The 25,779-nt window shown below is 42.7% G+C and overlaps 1 protein-coding gene across 1 annotated transcript in view; it reads left to right on the plus strand.

Annotated features, from left to right (window-relative positions):
• Nucleotides 1-25,779, plus strand: part of ADAMTSL3 (ADAMTS like 3) — a 292,158-nt gene that overhangs the window by 185,909 nt on the left and 80,470 nt on the right. The window contains exons 20-21 of the mRNA XM_077774280.1: nt 1-82; nt 11,661-11,790. The exon at nt 1-82 is cut by the window's left edge and continues 229 nt beyond it. Coding sequence (XP_077630406.1) covers nt 1-82; nt 11,661-11,790 — 212 coding nt within the window. The remainder of the gene's footprint in view (nt 83-11,660; nt 11,791-25,779) is intronic.

The following is a 25,779-nucleotide window of genomic DNA, read 5'->3' on the forward strand; positions in this document are numbered from 1 at the left end:
GCCGCTGCCCAGGAGGACGGCCGGGTGACGTACCACTGGGAGTACGCTGGCTTCACCCCCTGCACCGCCACCTGTCTGGGAGGTACTGGAATCCCGCCGGGCGCCGGCCCTGTCTTGCCTTGCTAATAGTTCCAGAAATCACTGGATGGGCTAAGCCAAGTACGCAACTTAGAAAAATCTAAAGGAGGTAAAGGCGTAATTGAAAACTATGCCTTCTCTTTCTTTCTTTTCCAGTGTGATTATTCCGGGAAGATAAAGGATAGTGGTGTTATATCCTGACCGGAAAAAAAAAAAAGTTATGCTCCTTTGGCCTCAGCAAATGCATAAATGAGATGGGGAAAGAGGCCACTGATTCATATGGAATAAATAGGAAAATGCAGAACTGATAAGTCGAGGCAACCTTGCCCGTAAGTCAGTGTCACAAACTGAGGTGGCCTGGGATTGCCATATCTGACGTGGAGTCAGCCTCGGGACATAGTTAGGTTCCTACCTGCACACTGGGCTCGAGACCAGTGTGGAGCACGCTGACGACCGCAGTTTCCGTGTGTGCACTTACGGGTGTGTAACGTGTGTAGCCAGCGGACCTGTTAGGATGAGGAAGGGCTAATACAGACAGTCAGGTGGCCTCAGTAGGGTGGAAGCTGGCACCAGGATTCTTATGCCCTCCAGGATCCAAAAGAGAGTTGATGAGCAGAGATCAGGAGTCCAGATAGTCATTCTCCAGGGCTCTCTTTTTTGGAAGAAAAAGAAATAATTGGAAAGCTAGATCTTCTGCTGACGTGAAGGAGACACATCCAGTTGGGACTCCAGGACCCCTGACTAACCCTGGATTCCAGCAGTTGTGGCAAAACCTGGTGGCTAGACGTGCTCTGACTTCAAGGGCGCCTGGGTGGCTCAGTCAATTAAACATCCAGCTCTTGATTTCAGCTCAGGTGATGATTTCACGGTTTGTGAATTTGAGCCCCTTGTCAGGTTCTGCACTGACAGTGCAGAGCCTGCGTTGGATTCTCTCTCTCTCTGCCCCTCCCGTGCTTGAGTTCTCTCTTTCCCTCTCTCTTTCCCTCTTCAAAATAAATAAATAAACTTTTTTTTAAAAAATGTGCTCTGACTTCAGCCCCAGCCAATGGTGGGGAGAATACAAGGAGCTGCTGCCTTGGAAGGCGGTTGGTTCAAGTGCGTCCTCCAGCCCTCCTGGTGGCCCTGAGCCTACTGCTTGGAACTCCCTACCACGTATTAGAGCTCATGGTCCTGTCACTGTACCTGAGCCCCTCATTCTGTGTCCCCCAGGCTCTTAGGTAAATTCCCAGTCCTCCCAGCCAGTCGCCATGACTTGGTGGTAGTTGTCTTTGCCCTGTCCTAATTCAACCTCTAAACCCACCCATCCTGACACACACACCTGTTCTCTGACATTGCCAGCCTGCAGTAGACCCAGAGGAAGTGGCCTGTGTTTTGCCCCCAGGCTTCAGCTAAGCTACTACCTTTCATATAGAGTTGTGCACATAGGATTTAAGGAAAGAATACTTAGCTGCCACCAGATTCTCTCTGCTTTCTTACTTGCTTCTCCCTGGTTTTTAGAAGCCCACCCAACTAACTAGGAATTTAGATTTTCTTACTCACCTGGACCTTAACTGATGGCTGTGTCTCTTGACTCCAGGGCACATAGTCTCAGCCCCAAGTACACTGCCTCACCTGTGCTGCTGCCCAGAACTTAACTCCTGCTCCGAGTTCAGGACCCTGGACACCGCCCTTATTATAGTTGGAAACCTTCCCGTTGACATGCCCTTGGAGAGAATAGGAACTAGTGCTTTCTTGAGAAGTCTTGAGAATTCCTTTAGAAGTAGTTGGCGAGATGCAAAAATGGTCCCCCATTCAACCGCTGTTATAGATACCTGGAACTTTCTATGACATATTGTAAAATATCAACTATCTCTACCACTTCTGAACCACCACATGCCAGCAGTATCACCAGGGGCCTGGAGCTGTGTCTTTTATTACAAGAGCAGAAGGAAATCCTACTTTGTCTGTACACCCTCAAATCTGTTAATCTCAAACTTTTGAACGTTGCCTTTGGTAGAATTACTGTTTTGTCTAGTACTCTGCTATCCTTGATTTTAGTTCTTTTCCTGACTGAGAAGGCCCCTCAACTTGGGAAAGCATGGCATATTGCATCCTTGGAACTAACAGAGCAGTCAGATTTTCCCAAGGAAAGGTGACCAAGCTAAGTCTGATTCAGATGGCAGAGTCTATTAGACCTCATCTTTGATTGATTGATTGATTGATTTTTGGGCAGGGGGCAGAGAGAGAGAGAGAGAGGGAAAGAGAGAATCCCAAGCCGACTCCATGTTATCAGCACAGAGCCCGATGCAAGCCTCTATCTCATGAACTGTGAGATCATGACCTGAGCCGAAATCAGGAGTCAAACACTTAATTGACTGAGCCATCCAGGCACCCCTAGACCTTACCTTTGAAGCTTGATGCCAAGATATCAGAATCTGCTATTGTGTTGTATACTAAGGTCGCTCCAGGGTGCACCTCCAGGATGGCTGAACCTATGGGTATGACTTTCTCTTTTTATTGGGTAATAGTTTTATTGAGATGTAATTCACATTCCATACAATTTATGCATTGAAGTATTCAATTTGGCGGGTTTTAGTATATTCACAAGGTTGTGCAAGCATCCTCATAACCAATGTTACAACACTTTACCCCCCACAGAACCCTGTACCCTTAAGCAGTCACTCCCCATTTTCCTCAAACCCCCATTTTCCTTGCCAGCGGCAGCCCCTGGAAACCAGTGATCTACTTTCTGCCCATTCTGGACATTTCATATAAAATGAACAAAATATGGGATCCTTTGTGACCATCTTTCACTTAATATGTTTCCAGTTGAGGTCCATCCATATTGTACCATGAACCTGCACTTCATTCCTTTTGATGACTAATACTCTTCCATTGTAGGGATAAAACACACTTTGCTTATCCATTCACCAGTTAGACATTTGGATTATTTGAATGTCTTGGGTGTTAGGAATAATACTATCATGATCATTCAGGTACGTACTTTTATATGGACATATTTTTTCATTTTTCTTGGGTATATACTTCGGTGTAGTAGAATGACGTTTGAATCCCGTTAAAATATACAAGTTTGGGTCACCTGGGTGGCTCAGTCAGTTGGGCATCCTACTCTTGGTTCTGGCTCAGATCATGATCTCACAGTCGGGGGATTGAGCCCCATGTCAGGCTCTGCACTAAGCATGGAGCCTGCTTGGGATTTTCTCTCCCCCCACTTCTCTCTCTATTCTTCCCCTGTTTGTGTGGATGTATGCATGCTCTCTTTCTCTCAAAATAAATAAATAAACTTAAAAAATACAACTTTTGTGAAACTTGGCTAATTGAGCTTATCCTTATTGGCACCGTGGACCTTTGGGCCTGCTGTGAGAAGACAGACTGCCTTGAACATGTAGAAGCGTAGGCCAGTTTTCAGATAGTTGATATGAAGGTGCCCATTTGTTTTCTGGGATCCTCTTGTGAATTTGGAACACATTTTACAGATTTTAACAGAGGTCAACTTGGAAATCTTTCAGTACTCGGTTAAACAGCAATTTTGTCTTGTGAGAGTGCATTGTATTGTATAATCCTAGAATAATGCCACTTAAATGAACCTTGGATACCCACTATCCCAAGTTTTACATTTAGGGAAACTGAGGCCCAGAGGCCATCATGCAGTCCAAACCAGAAAACAATTCTCATCCTTTAGAGAGAGTTGGTCGTATAATGAGTGCAGACAATAAGCCCTTTAACTTGACAAAATGTAATGTTTTTAACTTTTGGGGTTCAAACTTAAAGTTTGCTTTTAAACAAGTGACTAAATTCTGTAAAACTGAAAGGTTAATGCTAGAAACCAGGATCCTTGATAAAGACGGGAAGCTCCTGCGTGCTCTGTGCCAGACTCCATGGCTTGGGGTTCTGGGTTCAATAGTGGGATATAAAACGGATAGGACACAGTCCTTCCTTGACTTGATGGTGCACAGTGTTTGGTGATGTAGCCTTATTGTCTTGACAGCCCTAGTGACAATCAGTGATACTTTCCTCTCTGTGGTCCATTTTAATGTGGTTTTGGAGGTTCAGCCTCTACAAGTGCACATCTGTGTGGTCAAGAAGGTCGGTTTTAACCCCCAGATGAGGAGGGCGGGTCAGCCGTAACTAAATACCACAGGGAGATAGAATTTCCACAGGCACGCAGCTATTTCTCCAACTTCCTATTTCTAGTAGAAAAATAATCGATGCAAATTATAGATTCCTGAAAAGATTGTATCCTGATCCTATGTGTACTTATATTTTCCAACTTATCTTCACATCACACGAGAAATAAAACTAAATCTGTTTGTGGTCATTGCCAGTACTTGGGAACATTTTCTAAGTCAGTTTTCATTTTAGAGTGGCAATAGGGAATCTTTTTTAATTCCTGGAAACATGAGGAATTCAGACATTGAATTTCCAGCTTCCACAGCATATGTGTGTATACGTGCAGCACAGTACGTGAGCATGTGCGTGCATATATATGTACACATTCTGGAAGATAGGCCTGCCTTTCTAATACCCCCTGGTAAGGGTTTGTAATTTGGTACATTGTAAACATTCCTCACCAGAATTTTTCTTTGTACTTTATGTTATTTGTTGCACTTATGCTCTTTCATTTTTACCTTTGTATTTTCTTTTTTCATAATTTTTTTTAGTGTTTACTTTGATTTTGAGAGAGAGAGAGAGAGAGAGACAGAGCATAAGCGGGGGCAGGAGGGGGGGGTTGGGCAGGGGCAGAGGGAGAGGGAGACACAGAATCTGAAGCAGCTCCAGGCTCTGAGCTGTCAGCACAGAGCCTGGTGTGGGGCTTGAACCCACGAACTGCGAGATCATGACCTGAGCCAAAGTCAGACATTTAACCGACTGAGCCACTCAGGTGACCCTACCTTTGTATTTTCTAATAGCATGAGCTAGTAGTGGATGCATTGACTTTGAAGCCTGACCCCACTTTGAACCCTAGCTCTGCCACTCTCTTTGGAGCTGTTACAGAGGTTTGTAGAGGCTCATTTTTGTAAAATGAGAAGAGCCATACCTATTTCATGAGAATTAATGATAGGATTAAGTGTCATCATGTAACAAGATGATGTTGGAGAAGTGCTTAGTCACAGTGCCTGGCACATGGTACAAAATAAGTGTTAGTGGGATGATTAGTTTATAATATGTTAACAATAGGGTGTTCTTTTTAGAATGGTGCCATTTTTTTCTCTTTACAAAATCTGATTAAATTGCTCAGCCCCGCTTTATTTTTATTATTTTTTTTTAGTTTATTTTGATAGAGACAATGCAAGCAGGGGAGGGGCAGAGAGAGAGATAGAGAGAATCCCAAGGAGGCGTCACACTGTCAGCACAAAGCCCGATGTGGGACTCGAAGTCATGAACTGTGAGATCATGACCTGAGCCGAAACCAAGAGTCAAACGCTTAACTGACGGAGCCTCCAAGGTGCTGCAGATTGCTGAGCCCCTTAATGCATCTACTAGTTTTCAAGTTCATTCTGATGAATTCTCTAAGTAAAATAGCCATCCATAATTAATAATGATTTTATTTTTCCCTTTCAAATAGTTATTTCTCTTATTTGAGGTTGTTTTTTTTTAAGTCTTATTTCATTGTCTAGAAGACAGTCTAGGCCACCTTGCCTTTGTCCTGACAGTAGCAGGCACCCTCCCTCATTGTTTCATTTTAAAAACATTCTACAAATATTTATTGCATATTTCTTTGCGGTAGGTACCAGGCTGGGTGATAGTGACTAAGTAGTGCCTACTTTTGGAACTCAGGTCTAGTGGGGGAACCGCACTGATCATATAATCACACACATATGTGTAAATCACTGCTGGTTATAGCCAAAGAAATACCTGGTGCTAGGGAAACGTATAATAGGAGGAACCTGACCTAATTAGGGAAGTAAGGGAAAGCCTCCCTAAAAACAATTACACTTGAACTTTAGTATGAAAGATGAGGAGTTAATTAAGCACAAGAGGGTTTGGGGGGGCTGACCCGGAGAGAATTTCGAGCAGAAAAAAAGGGCAGGTACAAGGTCCCTGGGTGTCAGTAGGGTGCACGGTCCATCCCCGGAGTGAAGAAGGCAGGAGCGGCTGGCGTGCAGAGGAAGACAGCAAGGTGATGCCAGAGAGGAAGGCGGGGGCCAGACAGCGAACACCTCGCAGGCCAAGCTGATTTGGCTCTTTATCCCCAGATCAGTGGGAGGCCATTCAGAGACTTAAAGTGGGAGATACGGCATCAAATGTTTACATATGTCAAAAAGGTTAGTCGAGCTGTGTTGAAAAAAGTTTGGGAGGCGTAAGAAGAGATGTAAGGGAGGCCGTCTACGAGGCTGTGGCCTCATCCAGGCAAGGACTTGGTCTTGGGGGCAGTACTGACAGCAGAGGTGAAGGACAGCGGGTGACCCTGAGAAACGTGTAGAAGGGGAGAGTCTGGCGGTGGAGGCACGAGCACAAGGGGGGTGTCAAGGCTGCGTCCCAGGGTTCTCTTCTGAGATGACGCATGCCTGGTGGAGGTCCAGTTGGGCGCAAGGAAATCACAAGTTCAGTTTGCGGACGTAATGACTTAACATGCCTTTGGACTTCTGAGTGGAGGTGCTATGTAGGCCGTTGAGTGTGTGAATCTGAAGTAAAGTGCCAAGACCCAGACTGGAGGTATACACCGGTGAGTCACCTGCGCGTGGAGAGAACTGAAGCCAAGGCATGGGTGACAACCTCCGGGAAGACAGTGGGTGGCCACTGGTGACTCAGAGAGTCAATTCAGTGGAGCGTTGGTCACGGAAGTCAGATTTGCAAGAATGGAGGGGAGAGTGACAGGTGACAAAACGGAGATGAGTAGAATAGATTTTTTTGTGGCAAAATTTATAATAAAGAATGCAGAGAGAGGGAAAAGGCCAGAAGGCATCAAGGATTGACGGAGAGCTGAGTGCGTGGTATGTTATTTAACGACTGAGTGGCTTAGGTACATTCACAAGGCAGCGACAAAACTCTTGAATGAAAGCAAAAGAAGTAATCAGATTTCCTGGGAAGGTGGAAGGGAGTGAAATCCAACACACAGTTGTAGACGTCGGTCTTCAGTAGTGAAAGGGGAAGTTCCTAATTGAAATAGACAAGGCAAAGGCCAGGATGCTTGTGAGAGACAGTGGCTCTGTATGCCTGAGGGCAGGAAGTTCACGGCGTTTCGTGTGTACGTGTGTGTGAATGACTTGGTGAGTGAATGGATAGATGGTTGAGGTCACAGTGTAATATTCTTTCATTATCCTGCTGGTGACAGTGCGCTAGTATTTGATTTAGGGTTTTGCATAGATATATGCAAACCATAGATGGCATATATAGGAATCCTATTGATGCCTGGAAGTATCTACCATGTAGCATGGTGGAGACCAAGCATGCCTTCCCATAAAAGGGAACGTGGGACTGAAAAGTGAATTGGCCCACTGCAGGCTCACATTGGCGGCCTCCCCATGGAGATGTGTTCCTGACACGGAACGTCAGCAGTCTCTGTTTTCTTCTCCTCAGGTCCCTTCAAGTCATGACACGCCTCTAGCTGTACTTTCTCCTTGATATAACCGGTCACTTCCTCTCAGGCTCCAGTGATGTTTATGATGCCCTTCCAGCGGCCAAATGGTTTCAACAGCCCTTAATCTTTACCAGCTGTCTCCTCAAGTGGTTGCCAAAAAGAACCCACCTATTTGCAGTGCATAAAACGTGCATTTTAACACCATGAATGATACTCTTGGGCAGTTCTCCTGGCCCAGAACCTATTATGCTTCCTCTTCTTTTCTTTACCTGGGAGATTAGGGTGGCATCCACTCATTCACAGTAGCCAGTCAGCTGAGAGAGTGAAAAATGGAGGAACGATTCTTTTCAATATGGCGCTGGACTTGTGCATAGAACATGACGTTGTACAAGGCAACACCATATAAAGGAGGCGTGTTCTTTTCTTTTGTAGATTCCGTCTTCAGGGTTATAGTACTTCTGTAACGTGAGTTGGAGTCTTTCGTGCCTTTCAGCAATCTTCAGTGGTTTATGTCATGGATAGTATCCATTTAACAAGCTTGAAACCCCTGGTTCCTGCCAGTATCTGCATCTCGTTCTTATTTTTCCCTCATAGGGGTGGGATGGAGCCGAGAGTATGACCAGATCTTTAACATTATTTCCAGCCACCCCCACCCCTGCTTATTGTCATATTCAAGATTTTAATTGTTAAGTAAACTCCTCAGTTTAGGTTTTCTCAGGGATAAAAGTCATCCATTTCATGACAATACTGAAATTATTACTAAGAGTGGTTCATCTGGGGGTACCTGGGTGGCTCAGTTGGTTAAGCGCCTGACTCTTGAGTTTTGTTCAGGTCATGATCTCATGGTTCATGGGATCGAGCCCTGTTTTAGGCTTGGCATTCTCTCCGTCCCTCCCCCCTCCCTCCTTCCCACCTCCCTCCCTCCCTCCCTCCCATACTCTCAAAATAAATAAATAAACATTTAAAAAAGAAAGCTTTTCATCTGGTCTCAGCTTGCTTTAAGCCTCTCTCCTCTCTTTTTTCTGGTCAAAGATAGTGTGTAATCCATTCCATCTTCTGACCTAGTAGTTTTATGTGGAATGACATTTGGAAAATTCTAATAGTTGGATTTGAGGGGTTAATTGGCTAATATTCATTTACAGCTGGACTCTGTTGTGGTCAGAGAATGTCACCTGCTTCTGGCTTTTGGAACTTACTGCCGTTTACTTTACAGACTAACGTGGGATCAGTTTTTGTTAATGTCCCATTGGTGCTTCAGGAGAGCATATTACATCCATTTGTAGGGCTCAGGGCTGTGTGGTTATTAAATCAACATACTTTTCTTATTCATTTTTTCATATTTATTTTACAACTTGATGTATCAAATACAGGATAGTAAGTTAAAGGTTCTGACTAGATTTTTTTTTTCATTGCTGTAGGTATTTCTGAGAGACAGAGAGAGACAGAGTTATATTATTTGGCATGTTGAATTAGTCAAGATTTGTGAGCAAGAAACCCAACTCACTCTGACCTTAAACCAACAGAAGGAAATGTGTGGTCTGCTTCCCTTTTTAGAGTCCTTTCCCCCCTCTAATCATTAATTTATTTCTTGACGAAGGCTTTGCATATTATTTCTGCTCCAAAAAGACCCTCTCAAGATGGCATTGTAGAAGCCAAATGTGAATTGAAGGATGTTGCCTCATGCTTCAGAAGGAATTTATTATTGAAAATTACACCATAATTTTAACATTTCATTTTATAGCTTCTAAATGCATCACGACTGTTACTCCAATTCTGCTCAGTAAAAGGTGGAGTAAACTTATATATATATGTTTTTACTTCTACTTTTGAGGGGAAAGGTTTTATCAAGCCTCTTGAAGGAAAAGCGTTAATGTCATCCTGTAGGTCAAGTATGTGGGTAGAAGATAGTCTTGTGGCCGTCTTTGGAAAACACATTTTACCGCAATGAGTGTCTTAAAGCATCTATTAATATTTTTTTTAATTCTTTTGACTGTGCCTGCTTTAAGACAGAGAAATTTTTCATGCACCTCACACATGGTCATAATGAGTTGACTTTGATACTTTAAGACCCATCCACTACGCCCCCAGAAAACATTCCACAATCGTCTCTGTGTACGTTTTCTACAGAATTTCGATTGCAGATTAAAATATATGTGAACCATACCTGGACTCTTCTGATTACAGAGCAATGCAACCTGCTAGGAAATGAGCATCTGTGGCCCCGTGAAGTCGCTCCTTAAGGAAGCTTGACATTTGCATATGGGAACCAGTTAGTTACTCACTTGTAGCTGTGTCCCCTTCTTATCCCAAGTTAGCCAGTATTTATTAAAAAGTCGTTCATGGAGATATTTGGAGGTTTAAGACTGCATCTTGCTGTGGCCGGGATCATAAGATTACAACCATAGAAAGGAGAAAATGTAGCAGAAATGTGTGCGCCTCACCAATGTATATTTTATATATACTTCTGGCCTATTCTGCATTCTGTAAAATATTGTAAAACGGATGAATTGAGACATGGCATTTGGAAGGAGAACCACAGTCTTCGAACATAATGGAACTCACATTCTTGCATGAAACTGAATACATTTGCATATTTCAAATAGTATAGTCAGTTGCTGGGGCAATTTTTATTTGATTTTTTTTCATCAAAAGTTTGATTTATATTTCGTTCAGTTCTGATTTTCCAAGGATTCTTTTTGTGTCAACAGACAAAGAATAGTGGTTGGGACGTGGGCTTTGGGGTCAGACAGAGCTGGCTGGCCTCAAAGGAAAAACACGCCTCTGGAAGTTCCTATTTGCACAGTCTCTGCTTTGCGAAGCCAGTTACCGTGTTGCATTTTGGAATCTCCGGAGTGCAAAAAAAGAGCACACACATAGGAGATAGGAAATCTATTTTTTTTTTTCATATTTATTTACTTTTGAGAGACAGAGCATGAGCAGGTAAGGGCAGAGAGAGATGGAGACACAGAATCCAAAGCAGGCTCCAGGCTCCAAGCTGTCAGCACAGAGCCTCACGTGGGGCTCAAACCCACAAACCGTGAGATCATGACCTGAGATGAAGTCGGACACTCAACCAACTAAGCTACCCAGACGCCCCTCTAATTTTTAGTTTTAAGTCTACCTTTTTCCTTGTTGTGTTAATTTCTGTCTCCACCTCAGTTTCCTTATTATGAAATTAATGAAATGGAGATGATGATACCATTCTTTGGACCTCCCAACATTCCCCTGGACCCAAATGGTGCATTTGAAAGCAGTTTGTACACCCCGAGCACTTTCCCAGTGGGAGGTATTGCTGCTGTCTCCGCCAGCCATGGAGATATTACTACTCACAGGAATAGTGAACAGGAGCTCGGACCAGAATGAAAATTTGAATAAGGGCTGTACATCCAAGTTAGCACATATGCAGTGACATAGAGAAACTGTTACACGTTAGCTGCTGATGTGAGAATCCCTCTCGGGGAACTATCGTACAGTTTGGAGGAACGCTTTGATGGTTTAGTTGAGGGGACTTGGATTTGGATTGCAGGCAAGTCTGCCAGTAGATGGGGAATCGGGACGCTCCTTCATGTTTCAAGGTGAGTATATTTGGGCAGAGAGGGTAGTGATGCCATGTTTAAAAGGTGACTGAGAGGGGCGCCTGGGTGGCTTAGTCAGTTAAGCGTCCGACTTTCACTTAGGTCATGATCTCATGGTTCATGGGTTCGAGCCCCGCGTCGGGCTCTGTGCTGACTGCCAGCTCAGAGCCTGGAGCCTGTTTCAGAGTCTGTGACTCCCTCTCTCTCTGACCCTCCCCTGCTCACGCTGTCTCTCTCTCTCTCTCTCTAGAAATAAATAAAAATATTTAAAAAAAATAAAAATAAAAGGTGACTGAGAGAATATTAGAGACTGGAAGACCTTGAAAAATGCAAAGTTGTTTGCTCCCACATGCACCCTGAAATGCAGCCTGTAGCCAGGCAATATACTCAAAAGGCAGTGGCTTAAAAAGTCCCAGGACCCTATATCCCCCCACAGTAAGTTATTCTAAATCATTCACATTGTGTTTTCTCTTCCCACCGTCCAGGTCATCAGGAAGCCATAGCCGTGTGCTTACACACCCAGACCCAGCAGACAGTGAGTGACACCTTGTGTGATACGGTCCACCGCCCTCCAGCGATGAGCCAGGCTTGCAACACGGAGCCCTGCCCACCCAGGTACGTGCGCAGATGCCGCTGTGTTGAGCAGGAGACCCTGTCAGCCCGGCTCTTGGGAGTGAACATCAGCTGCCTGATGCTGGCAAAGCCACGGGGTCCACGGTTTTGTGCTGTTTTTCCTCACTGTCTCCTCGAGGTACGTCTTTGCCCGAGGCCGCGTCAAAGAGCACAGGATCGGAGGTAGAGTCAGCACCCGGGACACGGTGGGTGCACACTCTGTATTTGTTGAAGGACTGAGTGATCTCCTACTTGTTACCTAGAATTGACACCGTGTTGGTTAGTATCCTTCCCGCTGACTTGCCTTAGATCTCAGATTGTGGGGCGTAATCTCACAGGCCCCAGAGAATATGCGAGGTTGTCTTATTTTTTGTGTCCTTGGTCTGGAGGGTTGACCCTAAAAGCGAATCTTCTTCCTTGCTTAAGTCCTTAGAGGATTCTGGCGAGTTTTTTTGGAAGGGAGGGTAGATTTCCCTCCAACAGGAGGGAAATCCCCACGTGTCACTGGCCACAGAACATTTTGACTCAGCATCATTGGTTTCTCACATAAGAGCTTCCAGAATCCAACCCCCAATTTCTTTCTTCTCTCCTGTCCCTTTGTTGTGTCAGTCATGCTTCCACCCTAAGAATCAGTTGCCCAAAATATCTATATTTTAGACAACAAAATAGGAATAAGAATAATATCTTATTCCTAGTCAGCTCCCTCCCTCTTTGGCAGATTCTTTGAACCACCTCCTGGCGACACGTCACCCATCTGACAAAGCACCTTTACCCCTGAAGTCAAGTTTACTATGACTAGGTTTCTAGGTAACTATGAGGGTCATTGTCCATACTGGCTGGGCTAAGGACAGGGTATTTTATGTTTATTCAGGAAATAAGTCTGATTCTGGAATTCTCTTGACCCTTCTCATTTTGATCCATGGAATGTGTTGGCTAGGATGTTGCCTTGATGGTCAGAAGGTGATGGGGGGTGGGGGTGGGATAAGCCAGTCCACCCTAGGAACCCAGCCCTCCCCATCCTGCAGACGGGCCCTTTCCTTCCAAGTCTGCTTCTCCAGCCGGCACGGTCTCAGGCAGAGGCCTGCCCCAGTGTGTGCTTCATCTTTGGGGAGAACACCCCTGCAAGGAGCCAGGCACAGTGTTCTACCCCCATTACCATATTTCTGACTTCTGTTGTAGGCTGAGGAAATACCAGGCCCTTCCTGACTTGTGTTCGAGCTATCTTGCTGTGGAGCAGTTAGGACCTAGGCCCAGAAACAACACAGGGAAATCTGCTTCCCTGTACACCCCGTCCCCTGCCCCCGCCACTGGGTTTCCTGCATTCCAGAACAATCCAAGATTGCAGAAGAGACATACAAGAGGGGTTTTAGGAAGGTCTGCTCTAACTCCTGCTCAGGGCGCCCACCTTGTGAAGTGTGTCCAGAGCTTTCCGAGAGCCTTGAGCACGTGCTGATGTTCTGAGTGTATGTCTACTTGGTGTGCCCCTTTATAGTCAGAGAAATAGCACTTATGTTATTTGTATAAACTCTCAATCCAAATCACTCATCTAGGGTTCTCGATTGTTGGAGCCACTGACTCAGACAGTCTTGGAAAAGCCAGGATTTCTCTTTTCCATCCCTGACCTGTCCGTCTCCTGAGGCTCTCTCAGTGGAAGCAGACGGCTACCTGTCTGACCCAGGGTAGGAGACAAGGGTAGACAGCGAGGGAGGGGGCGTAGTTTACTCTCCCCACATGTTTTCCCATGAGGGGTTGGAATCATGCGCGACCTCCCCTTTCTCTACACCAGCTCTCTTTCTGGAAAGAGGACTATAAACGAAATGGTTTGGAATTTACTAAACGGTGAGTGCAATCTGGCTAAGCACACAGTTCCATCATCATAAACAAAGAAGAGTTAAAAGAGGAAAATATGACCCCCCAAAATTGGGAGTGTGCTCTGTTTCTAGTTTCAAATCTCATTCCACAGCAACATGAAGTCAGCCTTCGCCCAGTTGTGTCTTTTCTTCCCAGGCCCAGCCGTTGGCAAATGAGGACGTGGGCACAAGTGGACAGGTGGACAGTTAAACAGAAAATGGAAACAGGAGGGATTTGCACAGAACATGTGCTGGGGGGCTGAGGACGCTGCTGTATAAACCAGTTGTAAAATCAACCCTGTTCCGATCTCATTCTGAAAGTGAGGACAGCCCTCGTGGGTCATCGTATAATTTTTTAGGAAAAGAAATGAAAATACAAAACAATTCATTCTCTCTTCATTCTACAAATGAGCCCACCCAGTTGCAATCGCCACCTACATTAGGGTTCAGTGTCAGGTGAATGACTCAATTCCGTACGTTTTAGTGTGACTTTTAAAGACTAAATCCAAATCAAACATTCCCCCACTGTTTATTCTATTTATCATAAAATTGGAGTGCCTTCTTAAAGCAGCCTCATGTTAAGTGGCCTTTTCTGGTTTCATTTCTCCTCGGGTGACATGGACATGATTCGTGATGATTTATCTCATACCATCTCACAAACTTGTCCGTTCTGTTCTTAACTGCCCCTGCCCTAATTCACACGTATTTTGCATGAATTGCTCCAGTAATTTCTACTTAAACTCCCGCCTCTTGTGTTTGCTGCTCTGATCCACATGCACATGTATGACCTTGAAAGATCTTTCTAAACTGGTGACCGTGTGAAGCTCCCGTGTAAGACCCTTCAGCAACTTTCCTTACCTGGGGATTAAAATGCACATTCTTTACTTTGGCATATGCAGGAGTATCCTGGGGCTGCCTCAGACTAGGGGGCTTAATCAGCAGAGGTTTATTGTCTCAGTTCTGGAGGCCGGGGAGTCTGAGATCAAGGCTGGCAGGGGTGACCCCTTCTGAGGCTGGGAGGGACAGCCTGGTCCAGGGCTCTCCCAGCTCGAGAGCCACCGGCGTCCCTGGTGTTCCTTGTTCTCCCTGATTTTCCATATCGTCGTCCTTCTGTTTGTCTCTGACAAATGTCCCCTTTTAATTAGGACAACACTCCTATTGGATCGGGGCCCATTCTAATGACGTCATCTAAGTTGATCATTGGCAAATACCCTATTTCCCAGTGAGGTCACATTTCCAGGTAGTAGGACTCAAAGCTTCAGCAACTTTTAGGGGGAAACAATTCAATCTGTAACAGGCTCTAAAGTCTTTTGTGACTATGGTTTTAGGTTTGAGCCCCATCTCCTGACCACCCTCATTGCATGTGCGTGCACACACATGCACACGCATACACATGTACGTGTGTGCACGCACACAAACGTGCGTGCACACGGAGGAACTTTGTCAGCAGCCACAGTAAATTTTCACCATGACCCACACTCATGTTTATTCATGCCTTCGGACCTTTGCACATACCATGCCCACTGTCTGGAGCCCTTTTCTACCATGAAATAAGTTTATTCTCTCCCAGGAAAGTGATCACTCCTCACCGGTATATGAAGTCCAACAGAATGTGAAATAGGACCCTCACCTGAGACCCTTGTTAGAGGGGAACTCTTAGTAGTGGAGAGAGGACTGGGGGTCGATCAGGGGCGTGGGGTAGCCCCCCAGCTCAACCCCCTCCGGCAAGTTCAGAAGGTGCCTGGCCCTCTGGGCCTGGCTTCTCCATCTGAGTGGTGATGGAAGGTGCTGCCCACCAAGGTCCTTTCAGTGCCAGCCTTTCACTGTTGAAAGGCTTTCAACAGTGCTTTCAAGTTGCCTTTTCCACTGTCATCTTCACAACTACGCCTCGTCTTTCTGCAGGGACCCTCGGGTCTACTCATGAGTGGTTGGAAATGCTCAGGGCTCATTTTAGTTTTAAGAACAACAGCCTTCCCTTGACCAGCCTGGGAGGTCACGGTGGGGTTGATTTGACCGGCCCGGGAGGCCACAACAGGGTTGAGCGCAGTCTGGAGTACTGCGCTTTCTTTGCTCGCCAAGCCAAAGCAGGATTTAGGAACAAGTCCGGACCTTGTTTCTTACGGCAGCTGAGGGAAGCATGCCGGTGTGGCGTGTGTGTGGCAGCACCTCTGTCCCCTCGTTGCTGCTCCTCAGCCAGAATGATGGCACGTTACCTTCTCCAGCAGCGTCTTGCCCACGCAGCTTCCAAGCTGGGAATAATAAAGCACACGATATGTCTTGGCCTCTTTGCAAAATTAAGAGTCTGTTTTTATGTGAAGGGAAACGCTCTTCCTCGTTTCAAAATTGCAAATTTAATAAACTTTTCGAACGTTGAGAGTTATACTGGAAAAAGCCCAGCAGAGACAAAGGGTTGGTGCCAAAGTAAAGGTAAGTTTACAAAAATGTTTTAGGTTCTAGAAACCAGTGGTGTAGGAATAACAGGAACAGAGCATTGCATAATATTTTCCACACAAATATTTACTGACTCCAAGGGCAATAGCAGTAAAATATCACCCCAGGGTGGAACGTACCACTGACATTGGGTTGGACGGTCCGTGGATCTTTATTTACCCAAAGGCAAATGCATTTGATGTATCAGCCTGGACTCTCTAAGGTGGGGTGTTGTGTGTTTATTTGCTCTTGGGAGGTTGCTCCCCCGGCCTGTGCTATAACTGCCGAGTGCCTGCTATTTATGCAGTTTGCTTTTTCCAGGAGTGAGCCAGCAGCTTGTAGAAACATGCAAGGTTACATAATGGTCCCACTCATCTGAGGAAGGCTTTCTTCTCTGACAGCAGTCAGCGCTGCTAGGGAGGGAAGTCGGAAAGCAAGAGGCAAGAGCGACCTGTTCCTCTCCCTACTTGTCACCCAGTTCTTGACCATGAAAAGATTCTGTACTTAACCCATTGTCTGTGAAGAAGAAACTGTTACCCATTTCTTGAATAACAGAGCTTTCATTTCCAGTGCCTTGTGCCTCAAATGGATTCTTCTAGTTACATATTTTCTTGAAAGATGGAAATCCGAAGTCACTCCAAATGAGTTATATTTCTAAGCTGAATTAATAGCAAAACAGTGTTCTTTTAATTACTCACCCATGTGGCTGAATTATCATCAAAATATGATGTATGTATCTACTGTTGGTGATTTTCCTCACCTCGAAAGCTACTGGAAATTTATATCTAATTAATAGGTTTCCAGTTAAGACGGTGTTTTAATTTTACATTCTGTTCCAAATACAGATTGATGATAGATGCTGTATAAGAACAGGGAAATTAAAGCAACACACCCAGGGCAAAGTCATGAAAAGAGCTATCCCAGGAAAGGGATGGAAGTGTGAAGTGATGAGTGGAAACAGACCTGTGGCTCTTAAGGGCTTGAGGCCCCAAAGCCTTTGGAGTACATGAGAATTCAGTTCCTGTGGAAAGGAGGGGCTGAATACCTTCCTTCTGACTGATGAAAAAGGAGCCACATTCACCATGTCTTTGCAAATGGAAGCAGGAATGAGGTGCTGCCAATGACAACCGGAAGCCGTGGCGTATAGAGGCTCCATGCTTGGGGAGACGGAGAGACGCAAGGATACCGGCCCCCCGATCACGTGTTAGCTCAGCGATTGGATCTTCAGTGTCCTTACAGTGCTTGTGGCCATGTTGCCCACACAAGGCTTGGTTCTAGCCGGGAGATCCTGGAGGGCTACGTGGAGGCACACAAAACTGTAGACAGAGAGGGTTAGGAGTCAGAAGGATAAAGGGAGATGAGGGAAGAGAAACCTTCCTCCATATTGAAGCTGCAAAAGGCAATTCCAAAGCACATGAAGAAACTTAATGCTGATGAAGATAGTCAACAGTCAGCGGTTGAAAGGTGAATTCACTCCAGATGAAATCAGAATACCAGAACAACCTGAAAAAGACTTTAAGTATTACTGAGATCTTTGGTGATATAAATTAGTAAGTAACATCCATGTGACGAACAGGAAATTTGAAATAGACATAGGCAGAAATGTAGTAAGAATAGGTGAGTTTTATAAAGAACCAATTAGAGGGGTGTCTGGCTGGCTCAGTTGGTTAAGCGGCTAACTTTGGCTAGGGTCATAATCTCTCAGTAAGTGAGTTAGAGCTCCACATTTATCTATGCTGACATCTCAGAGCCTGGAGCCTGCTTCAGATTCTGTCTCTCTCTCTCTCTCTCTCTCTCTCTCTGCCCCTCCCCTCCTTTGTGCTCTCTCTCTCTGTCTCTCTCTCTCTCTCTCAAAAATAAATAAACATTAAAGAAAAACCAATTAGACAACTTGGAATTTTTTTAAGCTTTCTTATTTATTTTGAGAAAGAGAGCGTGAGCAGCAGAGAGGCAGAGAGAGGGAGAGAGAGAATCCCAAGCAGGCTCCATGCAGTCAGCACAGACCCCACATGGGGCTCAATTTCACAAACTGTGAGATCATGACCTGAGCTGAAATCAAGAGTCAGAACACTTAACTGACTGAGCCACCCAGGTGCCCCAATAACTTAGAAAATTTAAAAGCCACTGAAAAATAAGTAGACTATAGGCAATTGAAGAAAGAAGTGGTGACTTGAAAGTAATGTTGAAGAGCAAATGAATGAAAGCACAGAAACGAAGATTTGGGGGAAAGAGGAAAAAGTTAAGTAGTCTGGAGGTAATGGCAGAGAAGCAAGATATTCAATACACTGTTTACTAAACTTTAAGAAAAAAATATCTACTTATCAAGAAAAACAAGTGAAAATAAATTCTCACTTAGATATATAATAGCAAAGCTGCAGAAAATCATGGTGATAAGAAAATCCTAAGAACTATAAGACATAAAAGACATCAAACAACTTATTAGCAACTGGAGTTCCCAAGAAACAAAAGAATAGTATCTTTAGACTGCTGCTGGAGAATCATGATCGGCCTAGAGCCAAGCTGGCTAAAATATTGTTTCAAGTATGTGAATATGAATGTCTTTTTATAGCCAAGTGATGGGCGACATATACTTCTGCTAAAAGACTCTAAATACTCAGTAATTATGCAAAAAAGTAACTCTAATCTAAAACTAAGCCTGTAAGAAAGTAAGATAAGCCCCCAAAAGCAAACAAATAACCCAAAAACTAGAGCATGGGGGAACCTGCATGGCTCAGTTGATTAAGCATCCGACTCTTGGTTTGGCTCAGGTCATGATCTCATGGTTCATGAGACTGAAGCCCACATGAGGCTCTGAGCTGACAGTGTGGAGCCTGTTTTGGATTCTCTCTCTTCCTCTGCCCCTCCCCTTAAACTAAGAAAAAATTAAAAAGCACTTCCTGTATTATGCTAAGTGAAAGAAGACAGATATAGACAAATACTGCTTGATCTCACTTATATGCGGAATCTAAAATAGTCACACCTACAGAAGCAGAGAGTAGAATGATGGCTCTTAGGGGCTAGGAGGAGGGGAAGTGGGAGGTAATGGTCAAAGGGTGCAAAGTAGCAGGTATGCAAGATGAATAGGTTCTGGAGATCTCCTGTACAGCATAGTGCTTATAGCTAACAATATTGTATACTGCACATTTGGTAAGAGAGTAGATCTTATGTTAAGTGTTCTTTCCACACCCAGGATAGTAATAATGGTAATGATGATGATAAGAAGAAGAATAAGACTGGAAGGAAACTTTGGGGAGAATGGATAGGTCTTTGGCCTTGATGGTGGTAACGGTTCCACAGGTGTATACTTATTCCCAAACTCATTCAGTTGTATACATTTAATATGTACAACTGTTTACATGTCAGTCATACTTCAATAAAGTGGGTTAAAAAAGACTTCCCTGAGAATTTAAAACCACAAGTAACCCTTTATGTAGGAGTGAGGTTCATATTCACTCTCACTGTGTGATCCTGAAAATTCACATTACTCTTGAGAGAGTTAATGCATACCATTTATGGAGGAATGCGTCTTCTCCTGTGAACTTAAAATTCCCACAAAGACCTAATTAATGAACTCCTAACAACAACAACAACAAAAATAAACCAAAAAAAAAAAAAAAAAAACCTCATGAAGAAACTGTGTATGAGAATCAGTGGGGGAGAAAAAAACAAATCACATATACAGAGCCTCAGAAACTGAATTTATCAGGTACAAATATAAAGTAGATTTGCTTAAATATTTAAAGATATAAAACAGGAAATTGAAAACCTAAGGTAGGGATAACAAACTATCAAAAATATATGGATGGAAGATTTTTAAAAAACAACAACAAATATTAGGTTGAACTGTATGAAATTTCCAATTTTATCAATCAAAAATGGTCCAGATTTGGCCATTTCATCTGGTTAACCCTAACAGAATATCTGGATGTTAAAAACATAATCATTGACATTTAAAAGTTATGGACTGGGGTAAACAGGTGAACTGGAAGAAATATCTGAAGAAATCACCCAGAATAAAGCACAGAGAGCAAATTAGGTATGTAAAACACACACTAGAGGTAAGAGATACAGAGGGAGTATTGAGAGGTTATAAAATATATCTAAATGGAGCTGAAGAAAAAAACAAGTAATATTCAAAGAAATGACTGATAATATTTCAGAATTAATGAAAAATATAAATCCTAGAATCTAGAGCCACAACAAATCCTAAGCAGGAAAAATAAGAAATAAATAGACACATGATAGTTGAATCTGAGAATTCCAAAGACAAAGAAAATATCTCAAAAGCAACCAAAGAGAAAAGATCTAAAAGAGAAACAATAGCAACAAAAATTAACAGTTTTCTTCTCATTGGAAATAATGAAATATTATCTTCAAATCATTCAAAGAAAGTAACTCTTAACCTAGCATTGAATACTTTGTGAAACGATACTTTCAGGTTGCATTTGTTTCTCTGTATATACCATGGCTCAGCAAACTAAAGCTTTATAGGTTATGTGAAGATCAAATGAGTTAACATATGCAAATTACTTACAAAAGAGGTTGGCACATAGTAAATGATCAATAAGTGTTAACTACGATTATGTTAGACATTCTAGGTGAACAAAACCAGACTTTAATATCAGCAAACTCTCACTAAAGAGAATTTTAAAAGAGCATATTCTTTAAGCAGGAAACTGATCCTGGAAGAAAGATACAAGAATACAGGAGTGAATGAAGAGCAAAGCACATTGTAAAGACAGTTAATCTAAAAGAAAGTTCCTGACAATGCTAATCAATAATATCTGATTTATGGGTTTGAAAAAAGAAATATATATTAGACAACAAAGCCTGATAAAATTTAGGAGGAGGTGATGATTAGAATCTTTAGGCCCCTTGGATTATTTGTGAAATAAAAATGATTTTGATTAACTCTAGACTTGTTAAATTAAATGGATCCTTTAAAATTCCAGAGGTAACTCTAAAAATGGAAGATAGCAGGGGCACCTGGGTGGCTCAGTCGGGTAGGCATCAGACTTCAGCTCAGGTCATGATCTCACGGTTCGTGGGTTGGAGCCCCGCATCGGGCTCTGTGCTGACAGATGGCTCAGAGCCTGGAGCCTGCTTCTGATTCTGTCTCCCTCTCTCTCTGACCCTCCCCTGCTCATGTTGTCTCTCTCTCTCTCTCTCTCAGAAATAATTTTTTTTTAAAAATGGAAGATAGCAGAGGAGAAAATAGAATTAAAAATAATAAACTCAGTTAATACCCACATGAAATATAATAAGAAATATGGAAAAGTTGAGGAAAACAGAATTCTATATAAAAAGTAAGGGAAAAGTTCAAGATTGCCGGGAAGTCTTGTAATCTTGATCAAGAAAAAGATGGAGATACCAAATAACTCTAGACTTTGTTCTTAACATTCATAATGATGTGTATGTTAAAAATTCAAGTGTAAATGCTAATTGAATATATATATTTATTATTTTTTTTGCACATTTGTAAAATTTTTAAAAAATCTAAAACTTCTTTATTAATGAAGGCTCTTCTAAGCAAGCAGTATAAATTAATTCTGGCTAACTTAAGCTGAAAACAGTATTACTGGAGAGATGTTAAGTGGTCAACAAGAATAACAGAAAGACTGGAGAATGAAGTTCATAGAAGTGGTGAGAATTAACAGAAGTTAGACTGAAGGAAAACACAGCTTAGATCATATCAGAGGTTGTGTCTGATGTTAGGTATTGCTGTTGGGTACTTGTGGCCATTACCATCACTAGACATTTCACAGTGATCTATCCAGTATTGCCCTAGCACCATATACCTACTCATTGGAGTCTATTGTTGGTCACATCTAACTTTATGATTTTGTAGATCAGGTAATGTCTACTTCATGATAAGCAGCTCAAGCCACATGCTTATCTGTTGGATCATGGTCAGATGTTCCACTACAGTGAGGCTTTTAGTCTCTAAAAGGGCCCAGGAGTAGGCAGGATCTGTTTCTTAAAAGAAACTTTGCTATTTTACAAAAAAGTAAAATTTAAGTTATATAAACTATATGTCAGTTAAGCTGTTCTAAAGAAAAGGGGAGCATGAAGCATTTAATACTTTACTATGGTTGCATTTTCATTTTTGTTTTCTCTGGAGTTCATAATTGCCTTAGTATTGTTTGTTTGTTTGTTTCCTTAGTTCCTATGATCCCATCATTAATTTATTCTCAAAATATCCTACAAGGCTTAACTGTCCTCTCAGTACATCCAAATACATCACATATTCTGTTTCATGATTTTCTTGGGGATATCCCTCTCGTAGCACTTCCTCTTCCTCCAAATTGGACTGGTTGCTCCTTCCTGAACAGCTTTTGTCTTCTTTCACTTGCATCTTGAGGATTCCTTGCATCTCTCTTACAGTGGATTCTTTGTTTTCCACATTTCATATTCCATGCTTCCCTCTTTCTTAGGCTGTTCACTATTTTTTGTTGGAGCACATAAGTCCAGGAGATTCCCAAGAAATCTAGGGTTAAATTTTTTGCTCTTGAATATCTGGAAATGTTTTATTACACTTTATTTTTTAAAATATTTATGCCTTTATTTTATTTTGAGAGACAGAGACAGAGAGCAAGCGGGGGAGGGACAGAGATAGGGGGACACAGAATCTGAAGCAGGCTCCAGACTCTGAGCTGTCAGCACAGATCCCGACACGGGGCTCGAACCCACAGACTGTGAGATCATGACCTGAGCCGAAGTCAGACGCTTAACCGACTGAGCCACCCAGGTGCCCCGACACTTTAATATTTTGGCTGAGTATAGATTTCAAAGTTGCATATCATTTTCTCTCAAAAAAATTTTTTTGAGACAGAGACAGAGCAAGCACATGTGTGTGAACAAGTAGGGGAGGAGCAGAGAGAGAGGGAGAGAGAGAGAGAAGCCCAAGCAGTTTCCATGCCCAGCACTGAGCCTGACTCGAGGCTGGATTCCAGGACCCTGAGATCATGACCTGAGCTAAAATCCAGAGTTGGATGCTCAACTGACTAAGCCATCCGGTGCCCCCTCCCACATTTTTTTAAAGCGTTGCTCCATTCACTGAATTCTAACGTCCAGTGCTGCTGTTGAGAACTACTTTGCTACTTAGATCCCTCATCTCTGTACAGACCTGTTTTGTTTCCTCTGGAAGACAATGGAACATTGTCATATGCTTTGGTTTAGCTCATTGTTATCCTTTGCGCTGGGAAATTGAGAGGGGCTTTAAACCCCAATACTTCTTTCCATTTTGGGAAATTTTCTTGAGTTATTCTTTTCTTCTGCTTTTTATTTTTATTTTTTTAAATAGTTTATTGTCAAGTTGGCTTCTATATAACACTCAGTGCTCATCCCCACAAGTGCCCTCCTCCATGCCCATCACCCCCTTCCCCTTCTTCCCCACCCCCATCTGCCCTCAGTTCTCAGCATTCAAGAGTCTCTCATGGTTTGCCTCCCTCNCATCTGTTAAAGAGGCTGTCTTTTTTCCATTGGATACTCTTTCCCACTTTGTCAAAGATTAGTTGGCTGTACACTTTTGGGTCCAAATCTGAGTTCTTTCCTCTATTCCATTGGTCTGTGTGTCTGTTTTTGTGCCAATATCATACTGTCTTGATGATGACAGCTTTGTAGTAGAGGCTAAAGCCTGGGATGGTGATGCCTCCCATTTTGGTTTTCTTCTTCAATATTACTTTGGCTATTCGGGGTCTTTTGTGGTTCCATACAAATTTTAGGATAGTTTGTTCTAGTTTTGAGAAGAATGCTGGTGCAATTTTGATTTGGATTGCATTCAATGTGTAGATTGCTTTGGGTAGTAATGACATTTTAACTATATTCTTCTAATCCATCAGCATGGAATGCTTTTCCATTTCTTTGTGTCTTCTTCAATTTCCTTCATAAGTTTTCTATAGTTTTCATCATACAGACAAGCTATTCCAAAAAATAGAAATCTTCTGCTTTTTAAATGAACCTCCCATTGTATAATGTTGGACTTTCTGAACTGACCCAATTTTGCATTTATTTCTACTTTTTGAGAGGTATCTTTACTTCTATTTTTCAACTGATTGGTTACATTTTTATTTAGTTATTTTTAATATACACAAGTCTTTTTTGGCTCTCTGTAGGTTCCTGGTAGCTTTATTAAATAACATCTTGTTTTCATTTCACGAATACGATATCTTTTGTTTCTTGAGAATATGAATTATGAAGTTTTAATTTTCTATTAGTTTTGGTTTCTTCTGTCCCTTGCATTGTGTCTGTTTTCTCCCATATGCCTTTTTTTGTTCCTTTTCTCTTAGATGTTTTCATTGAATATTTTATGTTCCTTGACCACTCGTTTAAGTATCATGTATCAGAAAGCAGATCGGGAGCCCTGTGTATGTGGACAGAATTTGTTGAGTGGTAGGTCTCACACTAGAATGATCTGGAAGGGTTGTTTCATAGGGAGACCTTCTGAATTTGATTTTTTCTGTCAAGCTAGTTAACATTTCTAGTGACAATTTCTCTAGCCTTTTGTCTACATGGGAAAAAGATACAAGTCTGACTGGAAGTATTTTCTCTGAGCCAAGTGAGAGAAGAAGTCTGATGGTTTCACCCGACAATACATAGACCCTCACTTATTCCCCATTCTTAGTACGGTCCCCCACATTTTGCTCTTCCTCGAGTCCTTAAGTAATCCCTCGATCTTCTGTTGGTGTGTGAGAATAAATCTCCTTCATACCTCAGACATGCAAAAGGATTTCACGTTTATATAGACTTTCGGTGAATCTATTTTAGCTTCATCTACGCCCCACTTTTAGAAATGTGTTGTGTCTCATCTTCTCACAGCTTCTTGCTTTTGGACTTTCCCACAAATACCAGCTTAGTTTTCAGATTTCTCCAGGCTGTTAAGTTAAACATCACTTTCCATCTTCTCTCCAGCTTACAAAATGTTTCAAATGCATCTCTGACAGTCTGTTTGTCTTTGCGGTTATGCGCCTTTGTTTGATACCACTTTTATCTCATTGCTCTCTTTTTAATGGGTATTTTGGGGGGATGTGGGTGGAAGGAAAGAAAAGTAAGCATATGCAATCAGTCTGCTATTTCCTGGATCATTAATAGCCCATAAGAATAAAAAATCCAACATAGTTATATTAAAGTTTTTTCAGTTACTATAAAGTGAGTATTATATTAAAACCAAGTGTGGAAAATAGTACATGCTATACAAGTAGTGCTATTGTTATTTCTCTTTCTTTAGGGGAGAATTCTGTCATCTGTTGAGTGTGTTTGCTCTCTTTCATGTCATTAATTTTTTTTTCTCCTTGGATCTTTTGGTTTGCAGGTTCATATTGAGTGGGAGTTATGTGTTCCTCTCTGGGGTTTTTGGCTTACCTGAATAAATCTCTCTCCCCAAGATCCTCAGATCAGACCTAGGTCTCATAGAGCTTCCTTTAGGCTCTCATCTCACGTGAAATTTTGCAGAACCCCTCCCAGATTATATGATAGTTTGGCTCAATAACCAGGCTCCAGGTTATTTCCGTTCTTTTAGGTGATCCCAGACAGCTAATCAATTTCAGCCACACACAGAGGCTACTTTTCTCTAGCCGTCAGTTATGGGTCAGGGAGTCCTGCCCACTGTGTTTCTAGAAATGAGCCTAGGTTTCGTCACTGCCCTCACTATGGTGCCAGTTGTTTACTTTCCCCGTAGAAATTGAACTCCCGGCTATCATGGCAAGTTTCCAGT

The sequence above is a fragment of the Crocuta crocuta genome, unplaced genomic scaffold (assembly GCF_008692635.1).
Source record: "Crocuta crocuta isolate KB4526 unplaced genomic scaffold, BGI_CrCroc_1.0 scaffold7, whole genome shotgun sequence".
Taxonomy (NCBI): Eukaryota; Metazoa; Chordata; class Mammalia; order Carnivora; family Hyaenidae; genus Crocuta; species Crocuta crocuta.